A 22,684-nucleotide genomic window follows, 5' to 3' on the forward strand; every position below is an offset into this window, starting at 1 on the left:
TGTGTTTGTTCATTATTGTAACTTCAGATCAGACCATATTTGAAGACTGATTCATACATAAAGGCTAAAAGTAATAATAATTCCAAAAGGTTGACTTACTTTCTCTTGCCACTGTAAGCTCATACAGGTTTCTAACAGAAATTGTGAAATGTACAATATTTGTTTGTTTTTGTTATTTTTCTGGTACTGTAATTTTGTCTAAGTTAAGCGAAGTGTGTGTGTGTTTGTACACTACAATCGGAACCTAACGTTGCATTCATTAAATACATTAAAATTTGCAATGTAACAACTTGTGTCTGCATATGAAATTCAAAACACCATTTACATGATCAAAGATGGCTCACTTCATTTTCTGACTAGTGTGTGTACACTTGGTCTTTCCTCCACCTCAACCCCTACTCCTCCTCCTCCTCCTCTTCCTCTCTCACCATCGTTCACAGATTGACTACTTTGTTACAATAAGAGTGGTGGATAAAAACATGAGGTAAGAAAGTGGTTTGATTATAGATCATGCAGAACATGCTAAACAGCAACAAAAGATGATGTGAAGGAGGAAGTAAAAAAAAGATAACAAAACAAGAAAAACATAGTGTGCATTTCAAAGTAAAAGACTTACACAGCTTTGTGTCTTTGGTTACAAAGTAGGTTGAACAATTTCACAGCTTTTCACCCCCAGCCCAGAAAGAATATATGCGCAAGTAGAATTCTAGAAGGTTGGGGAAGTATGGCAATTTTTCTTACGATTTTTTTCCGACAAAGAAACTATAGCAAAGGAAATGAACTTCATCAAAACATCCCACCTAAGATTCATTGAAGGAATCGAACCAAGAACTCAGGAACCAGCGTTCACCTGTACAAACCCTCCATGCGCTTAATACTTTACACTCTTTACAAAATGTACATTCAACCTGGATTTCATAGATCTAATGTAAGTTAACTGCCTTTTAGTGTCAGCACTATGGCATGGGAAATTGCCTTTTACGGAACTTATTGCCTATACAGAATTACTTTTTGCAACAAAAAAAAAGACTACCAATTGAATACCTGACCGATAATCTAACATACCAAAAAAAACAAAAAGAAAAGTTGTTGCTATTTTAATAATAGAAGTTTTTTTTTCTGTGACATTGTTCATTTACATTATGAAAATAGCAGCCCTGAAATAAATAAATGCAAACAGTCAAACTGAACTAATGAAGGTATTTTTTGATTCATGTCAAAGTATGGTGGCTCTGGGGAAACTAGACTCCCTCTTCTTCTTCTCCTCCTCCAAGCATAAACCAAGCAAAGGCTCACACACACCCCCCCCCCCCCCCCCCCCCGCGCCCCCCTCGGAGAGGTGAATCTCCCCCTCTACCTCAGTCTCTTTTTGTCCATCTCTCCCTCCATTTCTCATTTCCTCTATCTGGGGTAAAGGAGAGGGGGGGGGGGGCTGGGGTGTTAAGGGAGAAACATCCAAGGCCTTCCAGGATTTGGGGACCACCCTGTTTCTTCGGCCTCTTCGACCACCCCTCTGTCCCCCCCCCCGACCACGTCACCAAATCAAGCTCTGAGCGCCTCATCTCTCCCCCCCCCCCAGCGTGAGGGGGCCACAGTCTCAGCCACATTCCCCCCCCCCCACCTCACGAGAAGGCTTTCACAGGATGACGTTTTGTCTTAATACTGGGAAGGCCAGACAGCAGCCTGACAGCAGCGCACACTGAAGCATGGCTCTTCACACACGTTGAAGACAAGGATGGCAAACAAGGCAGATTTTGTTGTCGTTTTTTTTTTTCCTCCTCTCTCTCTCTCTCTTTGTTTTTCTCTCTCTTTCTCTGTCCCAAAAGAAGAAGAAAAAAACATATCATCAAATGCAGATCTCAGCTTTTTTTTTTCTTTTCTTTCTTTCTTTTTTTAAATGTAGCTAGTGGGGGGGCGGGGGGGGGCGGTTGGTTGGTTGTTTATCGGGGTGTCCTCCTCCCGTGCTCGTGGGAGGCGCAGGGGGGCGGGGGATCACGCGGAGGTGACGTTGGGCTGGGGGGGGGGCATGTTGAGGGCCTGTTGGGCCCCGGCCTCCTGCAGGGCTGGGGGGGGGTTGGAGGAGGAGGGGGGGGCAGCTGCTGGGGGGGGGAGGTGCTGCCGGCGGGGCTGAGCTGGGTGGTGTTCAGCTGGGTCAGCTGGTCCGTGTTGGCCAGGGACTTCAGCACGGCGTTCTCCCGCTCCAGCAGAGAGTTCCTCTCGTACAGCTCCTTGATCTGCTCCTTCAGCACCTCCACCTCCTCACGCACCGCGTACATCAGGTGGCTCTTCACCAGGTCCTGGGGGGGAGAGGGGGGTTAGCATTAGCATACACTCTCAGGAGACCATACTGAAATGTATGTGTTACGGTACATGTGGGAATACGGTACATGCGGGAAAACTAGGGTTAGGGTTAGGTGCTAGGGTGCTACGGTTAAGGTTAGGGTTAGGGTGCTACGGTTAAGGTTAGGGTCAGGGATAGGTGCTAGGGTGCTACGGTTAGGGTTAGGGATAGGATTAGGATTAGGGTTAGACATGCCAGCATGTACCAAGTCGACGTAGCACCTGACCCTAACCCTAGTTTTCCCACATGTACCGTATTCCCACATGTACCGTAACATATGCGCTCGTTGCGATGTAAGTCGCTTTGGATGTAAGTCGTCAGCTAAATAGCTTAGAGTTTTTGTTTTTTTTGGTAGAGCACGGCGCTAACAACGCTTAGGTTGTGGGTTCGAGTCCCGCTGGGACCATGTATACTGAAATGTATGCACTCGTTGCGATGTAAGTCGCTTTGGATAAAAGCTTTGGATAAAAGCTAAATGGCGTATATATACTAACATACTTTTTTTAAGTTATACTAACTTACATTTCGGGCATTTAGCAGACGCCTTTATCCGAAGCGACTTACAACAAATTACATTTGTCTGAGTAAGTGAATCATCTATCCATCAGTCAGCATAAGGACACGTAATGCCAAAACTAACAGTCATGAGTCATTCATCAGCTTACACAGTTGCCCTTCAATGTATGTTTTTTTTTGCATTCTAGGCATTTAGCAGACGCCTTTTATCCAAAGTGACTTACAGTAAGTGAATCATCTATCCAGGGGCCATTGGCAGTCATAATAACAGGGTGTGTGTGTGTGTGTGTGTGTGTTAGTGCACAGAGCAGAACTGCTAAAAGGCTGAAAAGCACTCACCATTGCCTGCTCTATCTTGTTGTCGATAGCTACCACACTGGCTCCAGATGCACTGTGGACAGAGGAGAGAGGAATGTTATCAGAAGGGAAAAGAGGCCATTAAATTCTGAATCATCTATTCCAACCGTCTATTAGACATTCCTGCGTGTTTGTGTTTACCCTGCCTACCATGTCCATGAATGCCATGAGTCTGGTCCAAGCATGTCTTGTGTGACTCATAGAGCCCCATAGAGATTTTCAGCATTTAGCAGACAACTTTACCTAACACTTAAGAGTGGAACTGATAATGAAGGCCATAGCCCCCCCCCTACCTAAATGTTCCAGTGCATTTACATAAGCTTTCCAAACAGACAATGACGAAGATAACAGTGCCACTTTTTTTTTTACAGAATGTAGAAGAATGCAAAACATCTGTATAAACAATACGTATTAGGATTTAGTTGATTTACATTTAAACTAAAAAAGAGGGGGTCTTTGCGCAGCGCAGATGTTTGGGCTGACGGTGAAAGGGGTCCATCATGCAGGCAGGCAGCGGGCCACCCCACTGCGAGCTCTATTGTGTGCAGCGATATAGGCCAGGGTGTCACGTGACACCGTGTTTCAGCTGTACAATGCGCCATGCAGCCATATCATTACAACTCCCCAGTCCAGTAGGCACACCCTGAACTATTACTGGAAATATGGGGGAAACTGTGCATTCTAACCCAGGGAATAATAATAAGCGAATTATTATAATATATATATATATATATATAAACAAACAAAAAATAGATACCGTGTTTGCATTCCGCATTGCTACAAGTCTCGATGTGAACCCATATCAAGTAAGAACATATCGAAACAGTAACTGTCTGTTATTGTGACCATTATTATTTGCGTTTTTAATGCAAAGCGTTATGGAAATGTATCTTAACTCGCAACGATGCGTTTTCGATGCTAATGCGTAAGTGGGCATTGCTCACATGCACTTATCTGATGCTATTGGGGATGTTACCAAACCGTTCTCCGAAAGAAATACCGAATAATTTCTCCTACCAATGCACACATGTACATGCTGTCTTTCATCCGATGGCATGCTTTATATCTGTGTGTGTTTGGGTATCGTATGTGTTTGAATGCTTAGTTGTCCAGGCGACACACATTGGATGTTGCATTTCATAAGCTAGTGTTGTTCTCCCCCGTTCCCCCACATCATCCCCCGTAGATAAAAACACCATACTCACTTCGATCACGGCTCAACGTCTCGTTAAGACATACAATTATTTTTCGGCTCGATATTTGTTTTCCGTAAGGTTGTGGTTTTTATTATTTAGTGGATGTTTCTAAGACCGTCTCTTGGCGGCCAGCACACCGCCCTGCTGACGGAACAAAGAGGCTCTGCTACGCGCCGCTAGAAGGCTCTGCTCTGGCAGACACACTGGACCTGCCTGAACACTACTCTACATTGTGTGCACTGTGCATGTCTAGTATTAGTATACACTCTATTTTAACCGTATATTTTTTTTTTGTATAAACTCTATTTTAACCGTAGTTTTTTTTGTATAAACTCTATTTTAACCGTAGTTTTTTTTTTGTATAAACTCTATTTTAACACTGCAGAGTCCGAGTCCACGCGGGCTGATACCCCTCTAGGGATATGGACTATGCAGTGGGGATTCGGACTATAACATGCAGTGTTAAAATAACTTAAATTACATTAAAATCCTTACTATAAACATGTGTTTTTGTGTGGTCGGTTACGGTATGCATGCAGTGGGGATTCGGACTATAATGCAATGTTAAAATAATATTAAATAAAGTAAAATCCTTACTATAAACATGTGTTTTTGTGTGTGTATGTGTGTGGTCGGTATGCATGCTCTGCTGTTGCAGTGAAAACTGGAGCACAATTGCAATTCGTATTGGTTCTCTCCGGTCATTGTAAACATAAAGTTGCCGCTCGCTCGTCCATGCGCCAACGGGACATGAAAAGTCTAAACTATGTGGTACACAGGGTTACGGCCAGCATGGCAGGGAGCACACACACACACACACACGTGGAGACACACACACACACACACACACACACACACACACACACACAACTAGCCAGTAAACTGCCCTTACAAGCCACTGATGTTGATGCTATAGAAAAGTGAGAGCGGGTTGTATTAACAACATCTAGATCTTTAACGATCTATTAGCTGGAAACGAATCGGAGCGAATTAGAAAATATTTGTCCATCTCTGTCTAATGAGTTTTCCTTAAAGTTGATGCAGTGAGTGTGCGAGTTTTTCTACACTCACTGCCTTAACAAATCTTAACAAACTGTTTTTAAAAGACAAACCTTCTCCCCCCCCCCCCCCCCCAAGTAACAATCGCACGTAATCAACATTAACAATAAAAAAACAGAGTTTACAATACAATGTTTACAAAACCGAACACGAAGACAGACAGCTGCAAACATATTAACTAGATAAGCCCACACAACCAGATCCCACATCCAGATTGTGAACCCAGTTACCTGCATCTGGACCTGTACGGCTGCAGACACCGTCCCGAGTACGTAGGGGAGTAAGTAGGTGAATAGGTAGGCGAGCCCGCTACTGGCGAGCAGGGGAGACAGTAACTCATTTTGCAGCGCATGGTGCCGAAAGCTCAGAACATACAATTCTGAAGGAAAATGGAAAGCGCCGTAGACCAAGTATCTCTAGTGTCCCTAGAGAGATGAGGGTTGTTCAGTGCTGTTGGGGTGAGGAGTGAGTCTCCAGGCTTTAACTCTGTAACCTCCCGTGGCTTTTCCTTGGAGGAATGTGAGGGGAGGAGTTAGGAGATCCACCACCTCCATCTACCTTCATTTGCCTACTCGAGCGACAGTTCTAACCACATAAACACTAACCCAACCCGCAGGTTTATCAAATCAAAATGTGATATTAATGAGGCGGTATGAAGGTGGTTGAGTCATTTGCTATCTTAGCCGCAGGAGTTTTATTTGATGTCTCATTTGATTCAAGCAGCCAAATTATTGCTCTCTCTCTCTCTCTAAGACTCAGATACTTTTAGTGTTGATCTAACAACTTAAATGGGGTATTAAGGTGGTGTTAACTCAAACGCTGACCTTCATGTGTCATAGAAGAGATTCAAAAGGAGGAAAGTTAAATGGTTAAGGCTGTACATTATTACGGCTAACTAGGTCATGAAAAAGTTTATTCTAAAATGATCCGATAATATACATTCGCTCTATGAAATAAATTGTTTCTGTACTACAATCTGGCAGAATTTTCATTATTAACCACAATAAACACATTCAACTAAGATCAACATGTTATAATATTGAGCTCACGACGAGCTTTACATTGCTGGTGAATTTTACTAATTGAAGGTAATTACATTTTCCCAACGCAATTTTCACCGTCGTGTTTTCCCTGGGCAGTTTCCTGTGGTCGAGTTACACAACGCAAACATCAAACCGTCTAAAGTGGAATAAACTAGAGAATTCTACCATCTGAACTCTCTTGTTCTCCACTGGCAAATATTTTGGAGACACTATCCTTCCCCACTGTGATGACCTCCTTTCCTCCCTCTCAGCATTTAGATGTACTGTTGCCGTAAAGCCTCGGTTATACAGAGTAACGTATGGGGGGGACAGGTCCAATAACATAATATGTTTATGTTTAATATACTACGATGAGGTCAGCAGGCCCCAAGTAATTGCATTCTACAATGCAGGGGACTCATGATTGCACTCTGACGAATTGATAAACAAGGAGAACAAGACATTCTTCCTTTGAACAGACTAATTAACACACCCAGGACAGAGAAGATACAGGAGATAAGGAAGGGCCACTAACTAAGGGTGGAATGTGTGTTGTTCATCAGGAACAGAACAAGAGACAGAAACATTTAAGATGCGTCAACAACATTGCTTCTCTTGTCTCTTACGAGAGATCGGAGGCAGGGAGGGGGTTAAAAGGAAGCCAGGGACAGATACTGGCAGCAGATTTAATTTGGTTGGCAATCAGCTTCCAAGAACAACAAGGTTGGCTGTACATTTCATTCTGAAAAGAGGAAACATACAGAGGGTTTACGTAAGGACCGCCTGCCGTGTGTGTGTCACCCCCAACAAGAACCACACTGACCACAACAGTGCACACGTGTGTCACCCCCAACAAAGCCCCCAGGCCCACAAACACCCACACATTCCAGTTCCTCCTGCAAACCCCAAGACACCACCTCGACACCAAGATCAAATCAATGCACACAGGCACACACACACGCACGCACAACACACAGAGATACAGATACAGACACATACACAACACACACAGAGACACAGATACAGACGTCACAGGCACAGACACACGCACGCACAACACACAGAGATACAGATACAGATACACACACAACACACAGAGATACAGACACAGACACACGACACAGACACACGCACACACAACACACAGACACAACACACACCGACAGACACACACAGACACACACAGACACCACGTCACCCCTGCAACAAACCCTCCCGGAACAACCACCCACGGCCCCCGTTATCACCACCACGCTACACATTAAAGTCACCCCCCCGCACCAAAAAGGGTGCCCCGCCCGCCCCGGCGTTAGGGTTGGGATGTTGAACGAATAACAGGGACACCACACAGAGACACGTGCACAGGCCAGAGTGTCGGGGTCCCCCCCTGACCCCCCACCCTCCCAACCCCAACCACCCTCCCAGTTTATCACATGATGACTTTTGGAGAAAATCCAACGGGCCAGATGCACAGGCACACTTCGCCTTGCAAACACACACAAACACACTCCAGGAGAAGCCAGCTGAATAAACCAGACCCCAACCCTTCAGTGGGACCCCCCCCCCTCTGAGGATGGACCTCTGGAGTGTATGGAGGGAGGGGGGGGGGGGAGCAACACTAGCTTAATGACTGACGACTAGCTGTTAGGCTCTTTCATATGCAGAGCCCTGGGTTAGCACCAGTGTTAGCATATGTGACAGCAGCTGGTGAAACCAGTCGAATGTTCAGACTTTTATTCTGAAAAATGTAAATGAATGTCAACGTAGAAAATGTTGAAAAAAATCAATGACACACTCGCTAGTCAAGCTAAAATATAGCAATGCAATGGATTGGGTGAGTAATCCCCCACTGCTATCTAGTTAACTAGAACACTACTTTACATTGTTAGCAGGCTCACAGAACAAGCTGTGTTAGCTGACTAGCGAGTGATGTGTCATTGATTTTCAACAAAGTTGAAATGTATTTATATTTTTCAGAATAAAAGTCTCACCAGCTGCTGTCACATAATGGTCCCTGCTATTCATCTACATGAGCTGCACTACCGCCACTCAACCAGACGGTGGCAGCAGAGTCTCCAAAGTCGTTAACCTCCTCACCTGAAATAACAAGCTATTCCAGGTGACTCTGAATGAGGTCGCAACCGAAAAACCTAGTTAAGCCAACTTCTGACAAATGTATGTATTTTGCTATTTGTTTTTTTTTTGGTCAAAGGTAAGCCCAAAGAGTGTGACCCTATGGTCTTGTTATAGCAAATTAAAAAAAGCACAAATAACTTACAAATCTGGCTTGCTCGCCGCTCCTCACCTAGCCCCCCCCCACCCCGCCACCCCCTCTACCCCTCCACCGTGATTGATGGTGATCCTCTTTCAGCACAGAGGACACAGTATCAACAGGCACACAGGGGTCTCTAGAGGGCTCATTGAGGGCTAATGTTTACCCATCCAATTAGTTCGGGGCCAGAGAGAACATTTACATACAGAGCTCAAATTATGCATTGACTCTTCAGCTTGTATAGGTTAGGTGTGTGTGTGTGGGGTGGGGGGGGCGGGGGGTTCAACTAAATCCCCTGCACTACACTTTGCTAGAGGGAGGAGCCATTTTATTGGCGTCGGAGAGATGTGAGCAACATGAGTGTTTGGGTGCTAGCTGACTGACGCGGGGCGGGGCGGGGTTGGTAATGAAGCTCTTCTACTGGGACGGCTTCTAGGAACCCAGCAACACACGCCTGGCTGTGGGCCAGGGGAACGACTGGACACCAGGACAGAACGCTAACACACTAATAACACACGCCTGGCTGTGGGCCAGGGGAACGACTGGACACCAGGACAGAACGCTAACACACTAATAACACACACACACACACAAACAACACACGCCAAACAACACACACACAAACATCACACGCACAAACACGTGCACAAACAACACCAGAACAGAACACAAACAACATACGCACAAACAACACACGCACAAACAACACACGCACAAACAACACACGCGCGCACACACACACACACACACAAACAACACACGCGGCTGTTACAGCGAAAAATAGTCTTTGCACACATACACCCAGAGAAACGCACACACAGACGCAGACACACACACACACCTCCAATATTCCTTTGAAATCAGTCGCTACCTTTCTTCAGAAAGATGACAATCAAAGGATGTGGGGGAATGGATGTAACTTCTTCCTCTGAACGAGGTGTATCAAGTATCTGAGGTAGTTGTAGTGACATGTCTCAACCAGGGGTTAGATGACACAATGGAAACCACACACACGGAGAGAGAGAGAGAGAGAGGGAGAGATAGAGAGAGAGAGGGATAGATAGAAAGAGAGAGAGGGGAGAGAGAGAGAGAGGGAGAGGGAGAGAGGAAGAGAGAGAGAGAGGGAGAGAGAGAGAGAGAGAGAGAGAGAGAGAGAGAGAGGGAGAGAGAGAGAGGGAGAGAGAGAGAGAGATCCTAGCGTTGTACGCCCCCGGCATGCATGGCAGCACTTGCCCCATGTTATTTCTTTTTCCAGGAAGTAAATCAGTCATGAGTAGGAGGGTCCCTGCCTGCCCTGCTGACCAGGGTAACTCACTGTTACATAATCCTCCTCGTCCATGCACAAACAGCTGCCCTGTCTGCAGATGTCTCCGCCTGCAGCACTGCACTGGGGGGCTGGGGCAGGGGGGGGGGGGGCTTAGCGGCTGTCCTCAGAGAGGGGCGCCCTGTGGGGGGGCTCCTGGTTGGTGGGCAGGAATGAGGGCAAGTGGGGGGAGGGGGGGGGGGGGGGGTCATGGAAGGAAGAGAGGTGTGGGCCGTGTCGATTGCTCAAATCCGAGGGGCTCGAAAGTCTGACGTACGTGCGTCGTGCGCGCCAAACTTAGATCTGTCAGCCGCGCTTTCCAGGAGAGAAGCCATTCGGCCGTTCGAGCTATGTTGGGGGTTGGGGCTAAAATAACTTCCAGCTGGGAAGCTTGTTAAATGGCTGAGGATCCGATCCCACCAGGCCAGGCCAGGCCAGCCCCCCCCCCCCCCCCCATGCGCCCTCCCCCTGCCCCCCGCAAGCCCCCGTGGCTCCGAAAGGACGTGAGACGTTAAAGGGTGGGAGTATATGGCGACCGTCAAACTCCATATGGAGACGCAGCCCTAACGAGAGAGATAACTCACCTCAGAGGCTGCCAGGCTTTCATCTCTTATGTGTTTTACTTGGGTTTACATTAGTTTTATTCATTATCATTACTACTACTATTATTATTCATTAGTTTTTCTTCTTCTTCTTCTTTTATCTCTTTATGCTAAGGAAACAATCCTTCACAGTATTAGGGATATATGATAAGTCCTTACTACTATAAGCTTTGGTGTTTCTCACCTCTCCTGCACAATCCCAATGCTATGTTTGTTTCTTTTATATACTTTAGTATTTCTTGTATATCACTGTCTTCCTGTGTGCAAATAAATAAACTAAAACTAAACTAAACCGTGGCTTCAAGGACGTGAGAGGATTAACAGCCTGGTTACAAGGAGGCCGTCAGACTCCATGTGTGAACCCAGCCTAATGAGAGCACATGAGGAGAGTCTCGCAGTGTTGAATAAATCACCTCCTAGAAGGTTCTCCCCGTCTCTCCTGTTCTCCTCGTCTCCTCTTGATGAACTCTTACGGGTTCATTCGTCGGGTTTTAGAAGGAGAATCCTGTTTGAAAGTGTCTAGTTGTCTGTTTTATGTTTTTATTTCTATTTTAGCCTATTCTTCAATTGTCACTTTATTTCGAGGTCTGAGCTGCTGAAATGCCTGACTACCTACCTATCTACCTACCTATCAATCTATCAACCTACCTATCTACCTACTAGGGCTGGGCAAACGATCAAAATTTCTTTTTCGATAATCACAAGAATTAACGATCAATTAATTGATAAGCTTTTTTTCATAAAAAAAAAAAAAAACTAGGGCAGAAATAACAAGCATGTTTTCCTTGGGGAAAAAACGTTATTTTGTATTCCATCCAGGCATTCCATTTCACAAAGCATTTCGAAAGAAAAAAATATCTGCAAGCCATAACGTTAGCCCAGTAGGCTGCCCACACGCTGAGTTACTATTGCACACATTCATTCATTCACATTCAAACTAGACTCTACAGTCAGATAACAATCCTCTTAAACAAGGCAGTGAGTAGCCTAAATTGTTTAACTTAAACACATTTTACGTTATAAATAAAAATATAGTAAAATAAGTAACTCACCATAGGAGCAGTAAAAAAACAGTTACTCACAAATAGGAGGATGACTGAAAACGTTAGTGTCCTTAAGAGCGTCCAGCTTAATTTAAATTTAAAATCCAGCGAGAGACTGTAGGCGGCAGGCCTACTGGTTCTTGTTCAGAAAGATGATCATGTTAACATGTTCAGGGGTGAGAAACGAACGCAATCTGGTGACAGTTAGGCCAGCCGCAGAAAACACTCGCTCCGAGGGCACCGAGGTTGCGGGGATGCAGAGGTAGGTCCGCGCTAATTTGGCCAACCGAGGAAACCTTCTTTCGTTCAATTTCCACCAGTCAGTTGGGTCGCAGTTCAGCTCTGCTAACCTTTTTTTTACAACTGTGTAATAAACTTGAACTTTTTTATAAGACGCTCTCAGTGCCTCTTTGTTGAGGGGAACCTGGAATTACTGGAGGTTACACTAACGTACGCGAACTTGTTGCATCATGCCGTACTGCATTGCGAAATTCAATGCGAAGGCAAATGCAAAGTTCATTTCTCACACATAACGTGGACAAACTAATTTCCATTATTATTATTATTATTATTATTATTATTAATTATAAATTACACCAATTTATTAATGATTATCGAGCAAAATATTTTGTGATCGACCAAGATCCTTATCGATCAATTATCGATCGATGCCCACCCCTACTACCTACCTATCAATCTATCAACCTACCTATCTACCTACCTATCAATCTATCAACCTACCAACCAACTTACCTATCTACCTAGTACCTACCAACCAACCAACCTACCTACCTACCTACCTATCCATCCATTCAAAAAAGCAATATTACTACCTTCAGAGTCATACCTCCAACAACCCCCGCCCCCCCTCCCGGGGTGCCACTAGTATTCAGCCCCCCCCTCCCCCTCCCCCTCCCGGGGTGCCACTAGTATTCAGCCCCCCCCCCCCCTCCCCCTCCCGGGGTGCCACCAGTATTCAGCAGAACAAATGGCGCCTTACTGCTAAACCAGCCTGCGGTCACTCCTCTGTGGTTATCACAGGATCAGGGTCTAAACCAGCCTGCTGCGGTCACTCCTCTGTGGTTATCACAGGATCAGGGTCTGAGTGGCCTCGTTAGAGCCTTCCCTCTGATGGGGGGGGGGGGGGGGGGGGCACTCTGCTGCATAACACCGGTGTGGGGGTCACACCCGTCCAGACGTTAATCCTGACACCAGGCCAGCGTCTCCATGTCCACTCCTGGCACTCCTGCCATGGGGCCTGAGAGGCTTACGTGCCAGGAGGGTTCGGGTTCGGATGCCAAGATGAACATGTTGACTGTTTATGGCACGCCGGGGAGTCCTCTTGGGACAGGGCTCTTATGCAAGGGCTTTAACCCCCCCCTCCCCCCCACCCCCGGGCATGATACGCCCCCCGCACGCGCCTCGTAAAGTTAAAGATCTGTCAGGGTCCCGTCAGGGCTTGCGGAGGGAGATTTAGCTGGGGGGGGGGGGGGGTGCTTGGGGGAACCTGCAGTGAAGGCACAAGGTAATCAATCACAATTATGTACTTACGGTAATCAACTCAAAATCATGTACTTACGGTAATCAACTCAAAATCATGTACTTACGGTAATCAACTGAAAATCATGTACTTACGGTAATCAACTCTAAATGACGTACTTACAGAGTAGGTGTGCTGGTTAAATGACTCTCACTGGAGTTCGGGGCTCAAGTGAGTGCCCTGCTGTCTATTACAAATGACACTAGGGGTCTATTCTAATCGAAGACATTTCAAGAGCCGTAGAACATCATTGGGTGACAGATTTGTGGTCCTCTATGGCTCAGTTGGTAGAGCATGGCGCTAAGCACGCTTAGGTTGTGGGTTCGATTCCCGCTGGGACCATATATACTGAAATGTATGCACTCACTGCAATGTAAGTCGCTTTGGATAAAAGCGTCAGCTAAATGGCGTATATATTATATATATTAGATTTAAAAAGCACAATAATTGTAAGGTAAAAGGTAGAGACAGGCTGGCAGCAGTATGTGAACCACCTACTGAGGTGATAATTCAACAGACTATTACAACCACGCTGCACTAAGGCGCACCATAGGAGATCTTTACAACCACGCTGCACTAAGGCGCACCATAGGAGATCTTTACCACCACGCTGGACTAAGGCGCACCATAGGAGATCTTTACAACCACGCTGCACTAATGAGCACCATAGGAGATATTTTCTGCATGCCGCAGTAAGACCGGGGGTGGGTCGATGGGGGGTGATCAGAGTCACGCTGGGGGATGATAAAACATACTGAACTGTTGTTACTGTATAAAATGCTGCAGATATCTATTTATGTCCATTTTTATGTTATTCTATTATTCAATTGTCAATTTATTTTGTTGTTGTTGTCGTTGTTTGTGGTTTGACCTTCTGTAATGCTTTAATTTCACCTCAGGGATCAATAAAGTGTCTGTCTGTCTGTCTGCCTGTCTACCTATCTACCTACCGATCTATCTACCTACCTACCTACCTAATTGAATCCACGTCTAGCACAGGCACTAACAAGGTGCATCAATAATGAAAACCCCAGCTTTCCCACGACCAAGTTTGATCCCTCTTGATAATAGTAATGTTTGTTTCCCCGTCATAAACATGTCCTGCATACCTGGTCTGGTTCCCATCACCCTCCTCAGCAGACCGTGGGGGGGGGGGGGGGAGGGCTAGGGTCAGGTGCACTCACTGTGAATATAGATCTGTCCCTTTATTTTTTATTGCCCACAATCATAAAGTGTTTCATTCGGCGCTGTGGGCAGTAAAAAGGCCTCTGCTGCTGTCGTTAGGGCCCGGCCAACCTCATGTTTGGTTGTGCCAACCTTACAATGATCCCACTGAGCGGGCTAACCGGTAGCTTTGCTGGAATGTTTACAGATCTAGAGAGCGGACGACTTTTTGTCGTTTGAAACAAAACTAAGACCCTGACTGAGACAGTCATCCACGGTCAGGTGACACTCGTTTCAAAATAGCCGAAAGAACCGCCAAAGAGGGACTAACGCTGTTTAAGGACAAAATGGCGTTGTTGCCTAAAAGGTAACATTTCTACGAATTTCCATTTCAATGAAACTCGGTAATCGCTCTGAGCGCCATGACTGATCTGACCACCTACCTGAGTTGCGAAACAGTTTCGGCTGATGTTTTAAATTATTTTAAGGAATGTGTTTTTTTGTGCCACGTTAACACTTTAGCTAGCCCCCAACCGACAAGTCAGCCCTTGCAGAGCGGGCTGACTGCGAACAACGGGAGTTTGATTTAAGCAGATCTCTGAGGTTTACCTGTGGTTAGTTTAAACAGTTTTGAACAAAGCTTCGCTGTTAGTCACACGGCCCACAGGCACTTCAGTTGGACGGGGATCAAACGCTGTCAGAGCCGTCGTCTACCCATAGCAAACTAAGCCATCGCGGCTCTCTTGCACAACAGCTACTGTTGTTTAGCACACAAATATCTCACCGGTCTTCCCTTTGAAGTACAATAATGGCCAAACGAACCGTGGGGTCCATCATTAGGGCTCAGCGCGGCTGTGGAGCTACACCCCTATTGTACTGGCCTGACGGAGGCCTGACGGAGGCCTGACGGAGGCCTATCCCACTGAGCTCTGTCGGGTATGGTTAATACGCCTCTCTTTTGTGACAACCGACTGTGTAAATAAACAGATGGGTGTACAAACAGCATTTATCTCGCCAAGTGCAACAACGTTAACTAAAACAGGTGATGTAATGCGAGTGTTCGGGTAAATATTGTTGCGGGGCAATATTTGGAGGAGGAGCGCTAAACCAAACAATGACAGATAATTATACCCTACCCTGCATGTATAGTCCTATGGCTAACACGATAACATAATCGTCAACACGGCAATAACTCTGCAAGAACTAGACTTTTGAGAGATAACCGCTGTCTGTGGTGGTGTTCTCTGGTACCACAGAGTCTGCACCACTGGAGCATTCTTCATGGATGACCGCTTATTACATCAGCCAGAGTCAACGCCCTGAAAGAGCCCATGGGAAACCTTTTATCTGCCTTGATATCTGCCGCACAGGTACATGACTAATGTGTACGCACAATTAACAATGTACATCTGCCTCCACATCAAAAAACTAAAACTGGTTTCTGCTCAAAGAATAATATCATTACCAACAGCCCTGCAGTTATTTGATTAATATAAACAGAGTGTTCCTCAACTCTGATGACAAATAACTACATTTGGTTGTTGTTGCAAGTAGGAGAAGGAGAAGGAGGAGGAGGAGGAGGAGGAGGAGAAGGAGGAGAAGAAGAAGACGGAGGAGAAGAAGGAGGAGAAGAAGAAGAAGGAGAAGGCACAGAAGAAGAAGAAGAAGAAGACGGAGGAGAAGAAGGAGGAGAAGAAGAAGGAGAAGGCGCAGAAGAAGAAGGAGAAGTAGAAGAAGAAGGAGAAGTAGAAGTAGAAGTAGAAGAAGAAGAAGAAGGAGAAGAAGGAGGAGAAGGAGGAGAAGGAGGAGGAGGAGGAGAAGAAGAATGCAACTCTTCATCTCGGGTGTGTGGGGCGTATAATGGACTGTGGTTGAGGAACTACGCTTACAGAAACACATTGGATCAAGTTGACATTTTGCTTTTACTTCCTATTGTTATTGTAGACCTAGCTAACTTTCCTATTGTTATTGTAGACCTAGCTAACTTTCCTATTGTTATTGTAGACCTAGTTAACTTTCCTAGACATCTGTGGTTGTTGTTGTCACTTCAAAGCACGCCACGTGAATGATGTCACAATATTAGGACGACAGTAGCTGGCACTCACTTGTCACTTACATAAGATACACTTACATAAGATATAGGAATGATGATCTCAACGTGAGCTTCCTTCTCTTCGCTGTGCTAAACCCAGTGCAACGTGCTGTAGGCCTACAGCTACAGCGCTAAAGAAACGTGAGCACTAGGTCCTCGCGCCGAGCAGATTAACACGTTAAGTGTCAACAAGCCCTCAAGCGCTGCCTGGATGTGAGTGACAAACCTCAACCTCCCCCCGAGGCTTCCCACAATGCCATGCTTTCTATCTAGGCCCTATATGCCATTTAGCTGGCGCCAGCTATCCAAAGCAACTCGCAATGCAGTGAGTACCACGCGTTCTCCCTCCACACTCAGGGATCGCCAGGCAGACGCACGCACGCACAACTTTCTTTGACCTTTGACCCCGTCCCTGACTCTTGCTAGTTGGGAAGGCTAAGGCAGAAAGCAGTAGACGGGGGTTCCTGTTGCATATCGAAAACAGGGAAAAGAATAAAAGGAACAGAGAGAGACATGAGTGTGGGGGGCAGAGAGGCATGCACAGAGAAAGAAGGAAGAAGGGAAGAGGGGGAAGAACCAGCGAGAAGAGAGGAAATAGAACTAGTTGGTGAAGAGGAAGAGAGAGACAGTATCCAGGGTTGAGCTCTCAGATCAACTCAGATTTGATTTGACATAATGGGGCGGCTGTGGCGCAGGAGGTAGAGCCGCCGTCTAATGATCGCAAGGTTGGCAGATCGGCGGTTCAGGCCCCGGCTGGCCACATGTCGAAGTGTCCTTGGGCAAGACACTGAACCCCAAATTGCTCTCAGTGAGCGGGCCGGCGCCTTGCATGGTAGCTTGCTGCCATTGGTGTGTGAATGGGTGAATGAGAGGCTATTTTAAAGCGCTTTGGATAAAGGAGCTATATAAGTACAGTCCATTTACCATTTGACAATATTAGACAGCTTCATGGACCACAGCTGAAACAGGCCTCCAGAACAAACGTTTGATCTTCATGGTGTTAAATGCCAGTCAGGGGTGACAACAGTTGGACAGAGATGGTGAGGAAGAGACTGTAGGCAAGACTTTGTTCACTCCTGGCATGCGGAGCGGCTGTGGCGCAGGAGGTAGAGCAGGTGTCTAATGACCGGAAGGTCGGCAGATCGACGGTTCGAACCCCGGCTGGCCACATGTCGAGGTGTCCTTCCTTGGGCAAGACATTTAACCCCAAATTACAGGGCTGGCGCCTTGCATGGTAGCTTGCCGCCATTGGTGTGTGAATGTGTGTGTGAATGGGTGAATGAAAGTGCTAAAGTGCTTTGGAATAAGGCGCTATATAAGTCAGTCCATTACATTCTCTCCAGATGTAGAATGGGCATTTACCCGTTTCCTACTGCAACTACTCTAAACTACGGTCTTTATTTCACACTTCAACTGAAAATGTTGGAGTAGCAACACATGGTTGTGTTCAGGAGTCCTGCCAAGTAAAACAAACTTAAGTAAAAAAAAAAAAAAGTGGTGGTTTGGTTGGATGCACCTGAAATATGTTTTGATCCGTTTTCACGCTTTGGTTGTGAGATACTGTACTCAGCATGAGACCATAAACATTCTTGCATATTAGTTCTGGTTCCCTAGCGTTTCAGTCGCTAGCACGTAGCTACATTCAGCAGACTCACTGCATCGTGTTACGCCTTGTTTTACCCTAGACAGAAGGGTCGTAACAACTTGTGCAAAGCACCAAATAAATAAAACGTTAAAATGTTTACACCCACAACACACTGTGAGGTATGAGCAACTGTACTTACAAAAGAATAAATACAAAAATAAGAAAGCCACTTTATATGAGCTACAGGCCTACAGACTTTCACAGCGGGAGGGTTCTTAGAACCAAGTCATCATACTGCCGTTAACTAATTGTGGTTGACTGGCAAAAAATATGGTGTTATTGATGTGAATAACTTAAATCACACTTATCTTGTTCTACAATCTTGGGAACTGAATTAATCCTTCAAATAACACAACAACAACCAGTCACATGATCAAAATCACAGACATGCAAATAAATAAGTTAACATGTTTACACCCACAGCACACTGTGTGGTATGAGCCACCATATGACTTGAACTGACAGTTAGATTAACGCCAGTAACTACAGCGTAAAACAGTCTTTCGTTAAAAATGTTTAATGGTGCTCTATGGGGGAGAGGAGGGCTGGTCTCGGGAACAGTAAAATGGACTGCTCCACTGCATATGGACGACCACCCCCCACACACACACACACGTACACACACACACACACACACACACACACACATATACACCCCCAGCAGAGGCCTCTGAGGACAGACACAGGGTTAGGGTTAGGGTGGAATGAGAGAGGGGGGAAACAGGAAAAGCAGGGTCGTCTATCCCCTCAGAGAAGGTTCCGTGATTCCCTAGCGAGGAGAAGATGCCTGAGAAGATGATTTACGGCTCGTTTCTCACGACAGATTTATCTCCAAACCGCCTCCCTCCCGTCTTGTAAAAGCCACGATTCAGAGTCACCTCATGAGTGAGTGCTGTAAAAAAAGAGGCATTTTTACTTGAAGTCTCACTAGACACGCACACTAAACACAACGCCACAAACAGAGCAGCTGTGATGGCGGAGGATAAGGCCCTGCCTCGGTGACAAGCCAAGCCAACCCAGTGGAAAAAACCCAAACGACTAGCTTTATAGAGCGGGGAGGAGGAGGTGACATTGTAAATGGACAATGAGAGAGTTAATTTCGGTGATGAGGAGGACTAGGGTCAGACAAACAAGAGAAACAATGCTGAAAGAGAGAGAGAGAGAGAAGAGAAGAGAAGAGAAAAACAGGGGAGAGAAGAGAGAGACGAGATAATGACACCGGTTGACAGACGGCTAGATTAGACGTGTAAGGCAGGAAGGGGGGAAGGCAGGTAGAAGTGTAGGGCCACCAGGGTGTCCATCATCTTATCATCAGTCAGCCGTGAACACGTCGACTGCGAATGAGTCATTCATTATCACACACACACATACCGCATACAGGCCCTTTGAATAGGGTTTGTTTTACCCAACTACTAAAGTAACGCAGGGCTGCATACAGGAGTGAGTGAGGGGGTGGAACAGACATTGTTGCTGGGGGCAGAACAACTTAAGTCTGTAGTCACATCAGATACTTGAGGTGTGTGTGTGTGTGTGTAAAGGTGAAGGAATGCCGCCAGGCAGGGGTTAGGTGCCAGAAATAGAATCTCTCCCCCATCTGGGTGACCCGCAGCTACAAGCGGGTCAGAGGGGAAACCGTGAGCCCGACTCTGGCAATGTCAATAAGAGAAGAAGAAGAAGAAGAAGAAGAAGAAGAAGAAAGATTATGTACTTTTATTGATCCCCGAGGTAAAATTATCTTTCTGATAATCCGAGAGCAGCACAGAACAGCAGCAAACTCCTAGAGAGACCAGAGGTCTGGGCCCTGGGCGCTGGGCGCTGGGCCCGCCCCCCATCAGGCACCCCCTGGAGCAGTTAGGGGTTAAGTGCCTTGCTCAAGGGCACAACGGCAGTGGTGGTAGGATAGCGTAGGGTATGACTGTGGTGGGTGGAATTTGGACCCTCCAAAGTCTTTTTTGGGGGGTGGGGGGCGGGGTTATTGATGCAATGCGAATCCCAAAGATCATGTCGCTTACAAGGGTTGGGGCGGTATTTGAAAATAGCAAACGGTGTTCGTTTCAATACAGTCATGAAAGGAAATCTATTGAGCAACATGCACACATAATGTAATAAAACGCCCGAAGACTGTTTGGCCCGGCTATGATGACAGTGATGACAGAGCTTCTTTGTAAACAATGTAATTCGTCAAAATAAATAATCTCTCCTCAGAAAGAAGGATATGCGATTCACTGAACCCGTCCGCCCGGGAACGCGCTCTGGCGCTTTGTACTCCTCAGGTGAGTGGCAGAGTTTCCCATCCATAGACGAGACTGTGTGTGGCTGGGGCACAAACACCGTGCCAGCAACCCTCCAGTCACCAGCTCAACATCCGACTCCCTCCTCCTCCAAGGTCTGGGAATCAAAGCAGAAACCTTCTGATTGCCGGCCAGCTTCTCTTAACCTCTAGGCTACCTGCCGCCCCAACAAGTTAGTAAAGTAGGCGGCTCAATTGCTCACTTAGCAACATAAAAAAAACAAGTTTGCATACTGAAATGTGTGAATCCTTGGATAGAGCCAAGGGCAGTACCAGCCCAGACCCATGTCTTTAGTCTATAATTTGCATTGATTCCTCCAGGGAGTATCAAAGCTCACAATGGGAGAGAATAAAATCGGATCCGTGGGAGGTACAAGGTTCAGATCACTAACCCTAAACGTGCTATATTCATCATTCAATCATTAAAACTGTAACTACAAGCTTAGTACACGGATTTGGTTTAATTGCACATGTACGGTACACATTTCTTTATCTACAGCAGCCTAATTTGGGGGTGGCTTGAGAAACTCAACCTGCTGGGAGAATGTTCAGAGGTGCCAAGCTAGTTAAAGGTCTTCATCAGAGCGTTGGCCCGGGGAAGCATCCCGTCAGGATGACGGGCCAGTGAAAGGAGCGCTAGTCCCATGACGCCTGCCTGACAGGGGATTTAGAAACCAGCACTTATGTAAATAGAGAAGCTCTGTCTAACAATACCGTTTTTTTTCACAAATAAAAGGAGAAGTGTTCTTAGAGTTCACCTTTAGGCGATCGAACCTAGTGAGTAACCAACCATCACAACAATATTTCACTGATGTGACGAGTGACAAACTCTTCCGTACTAAAGCAACTTGTTGAATCAAAAGGTGATATAATAAAAAGTTGACTGTTTAGCTGCCAATTTTTTTCGCCTTGCGTAAGAGTTTTTAAGAGGTAAGAACAACAACAAAAAGTTTACTCATGCTCAAATAAGCCGCCCTGGCATTGAGGAGACTAGGAGGTAACACAATCAAACATTATTGCATGTTTACTTGGGCACCTCAGAAATACAGTGGGGTGTAGCTAGAAAAAAAATGAATGCAGCACCTTGTCCTCAGACAGGGTTGCCAGATGGGATTGACAATTTCCAGCCTAACCACAGTCTAAAAAAAAACGCTAAATCCACCAAAAACCAGCCCATCTGGCAACGCTGTTCTTAGAACACCCCGAGCTGAGTGGATCCGCTGTGATTCTGAGGTTAAAAAACTGCAATTCTCCCTTCCCAAAAAAGGAAAACCCTTAGCCAACATCCACAGTTCCACATCACACAGCGCTACCCTGCTCCTCCAGCAGGACCACGGAGGGTCCGCAGCACACAGGATGCTACTGTGTGAGCGGGTTGGAGGCCGGGAGGCCCCGGTTTTCCGGTGTCCCCCCTTCCTGCGTAGCTGGCCTTCCTGCGTGACTCAGTTTGGTAGAGCATGGTAGTAACGATGCTCAGGATGTTGTGTGTTCGATTCCTGCCGGGACCATATATACGTATATACACTGAAAAATGTTACACACGCACTCACTGCAATGTAAGTCGCTTTGGATAAAAGCTTCAGCTAAATGGCATATATTATTATTATTATATATTATCCTATTAGCTAGTTCTATACTCACACAGGATGAAGCTAGACAGGTTCATACACGAATATGATTGGTAAATGGTAAATGGACTGCACGTATATAGCGTCTTTATTCAAAGCGTTCTACAACGGCCTCTCATTCACCCATTCACACACATTCACACACACATTCACACATCAATGGCGGCATGCTACCATACAAGGCGCCGGCCGGCCCGCTCACTGGGAGCAATTTGGGGTTCAGTGCCCAAGGACACTTCGACATGTGGCCAGCCGGGGCTCAAACCGCCGATCTGCTAACCTTGCGATCATTAGACGGCGGCTCTACCTCCTGAACCACAGCCATGAGCGAGTGAGAAGGTATGAGCTTAGTGTGTGAGACAGTATGAGCTCAGTGTGTGAGACGGTTATGAGCTCAGTGTGTGAGACGGTTATGAGCTCAGTGTGTGAGACGGTTATGAGCTCAGTGTGTGAGACGGTTATGAGCTCAGTGTGTGAGACGGTTATGAGCTTAGTGTGTGAGACAGTATGAGCTCAGTGTGTGAGACGGTTATGAGCTTAGTGTGTGAGACGGTTATGAGCTCAGTGTGTGAGACGGTATGAGCTCAGTGTGTGAGCTCAGCGTTATGACAGAG

The 22,684-nt window shown here is 46.2% G+C and overlaps 1 protein-coding gene across 1 annotated transcript in view; it reads right to left on the minus strand.

The window, feature by feature from the left end:
• Positions 1 to 1,940: 1,940 nt before the first annotated feature.
• The window catches only part of tsc22d2 (TSC22 domain family 2), a gene marked incomplete at both ends in the record, with an annotated part of 35,730 nt that continues 14,986 nt past the window's right edge, over positions 1,941 to 22,684 (minus strand). The window contains 2 exons of the mRNA XM_080530161.1: positions 1,941 to 2,297; positions 3,197 to 3,248. Of these exons, the coding sequence (XP_080386287.1) occupies positions 1,941 to 2,297; positions 3,197 to 3,248 (409 nt within the window). The remainder of the gene's footprint in view (positions 2,298 to 3,196; positions 3,249 to 22,684) is intronic.

This window comes from Nansenia antarctica (genome assembly GCF_963989245.1).
Source record: "Nansenia antarctica genome assembly, chromosome: 1".
Classification (NCBI taxonomy): Eukaryota; Metazoa; Chordata; class Actinopteri; order Argentiniformes; family Microstomatidae; genus Nansenia; species Nansenia antarctica.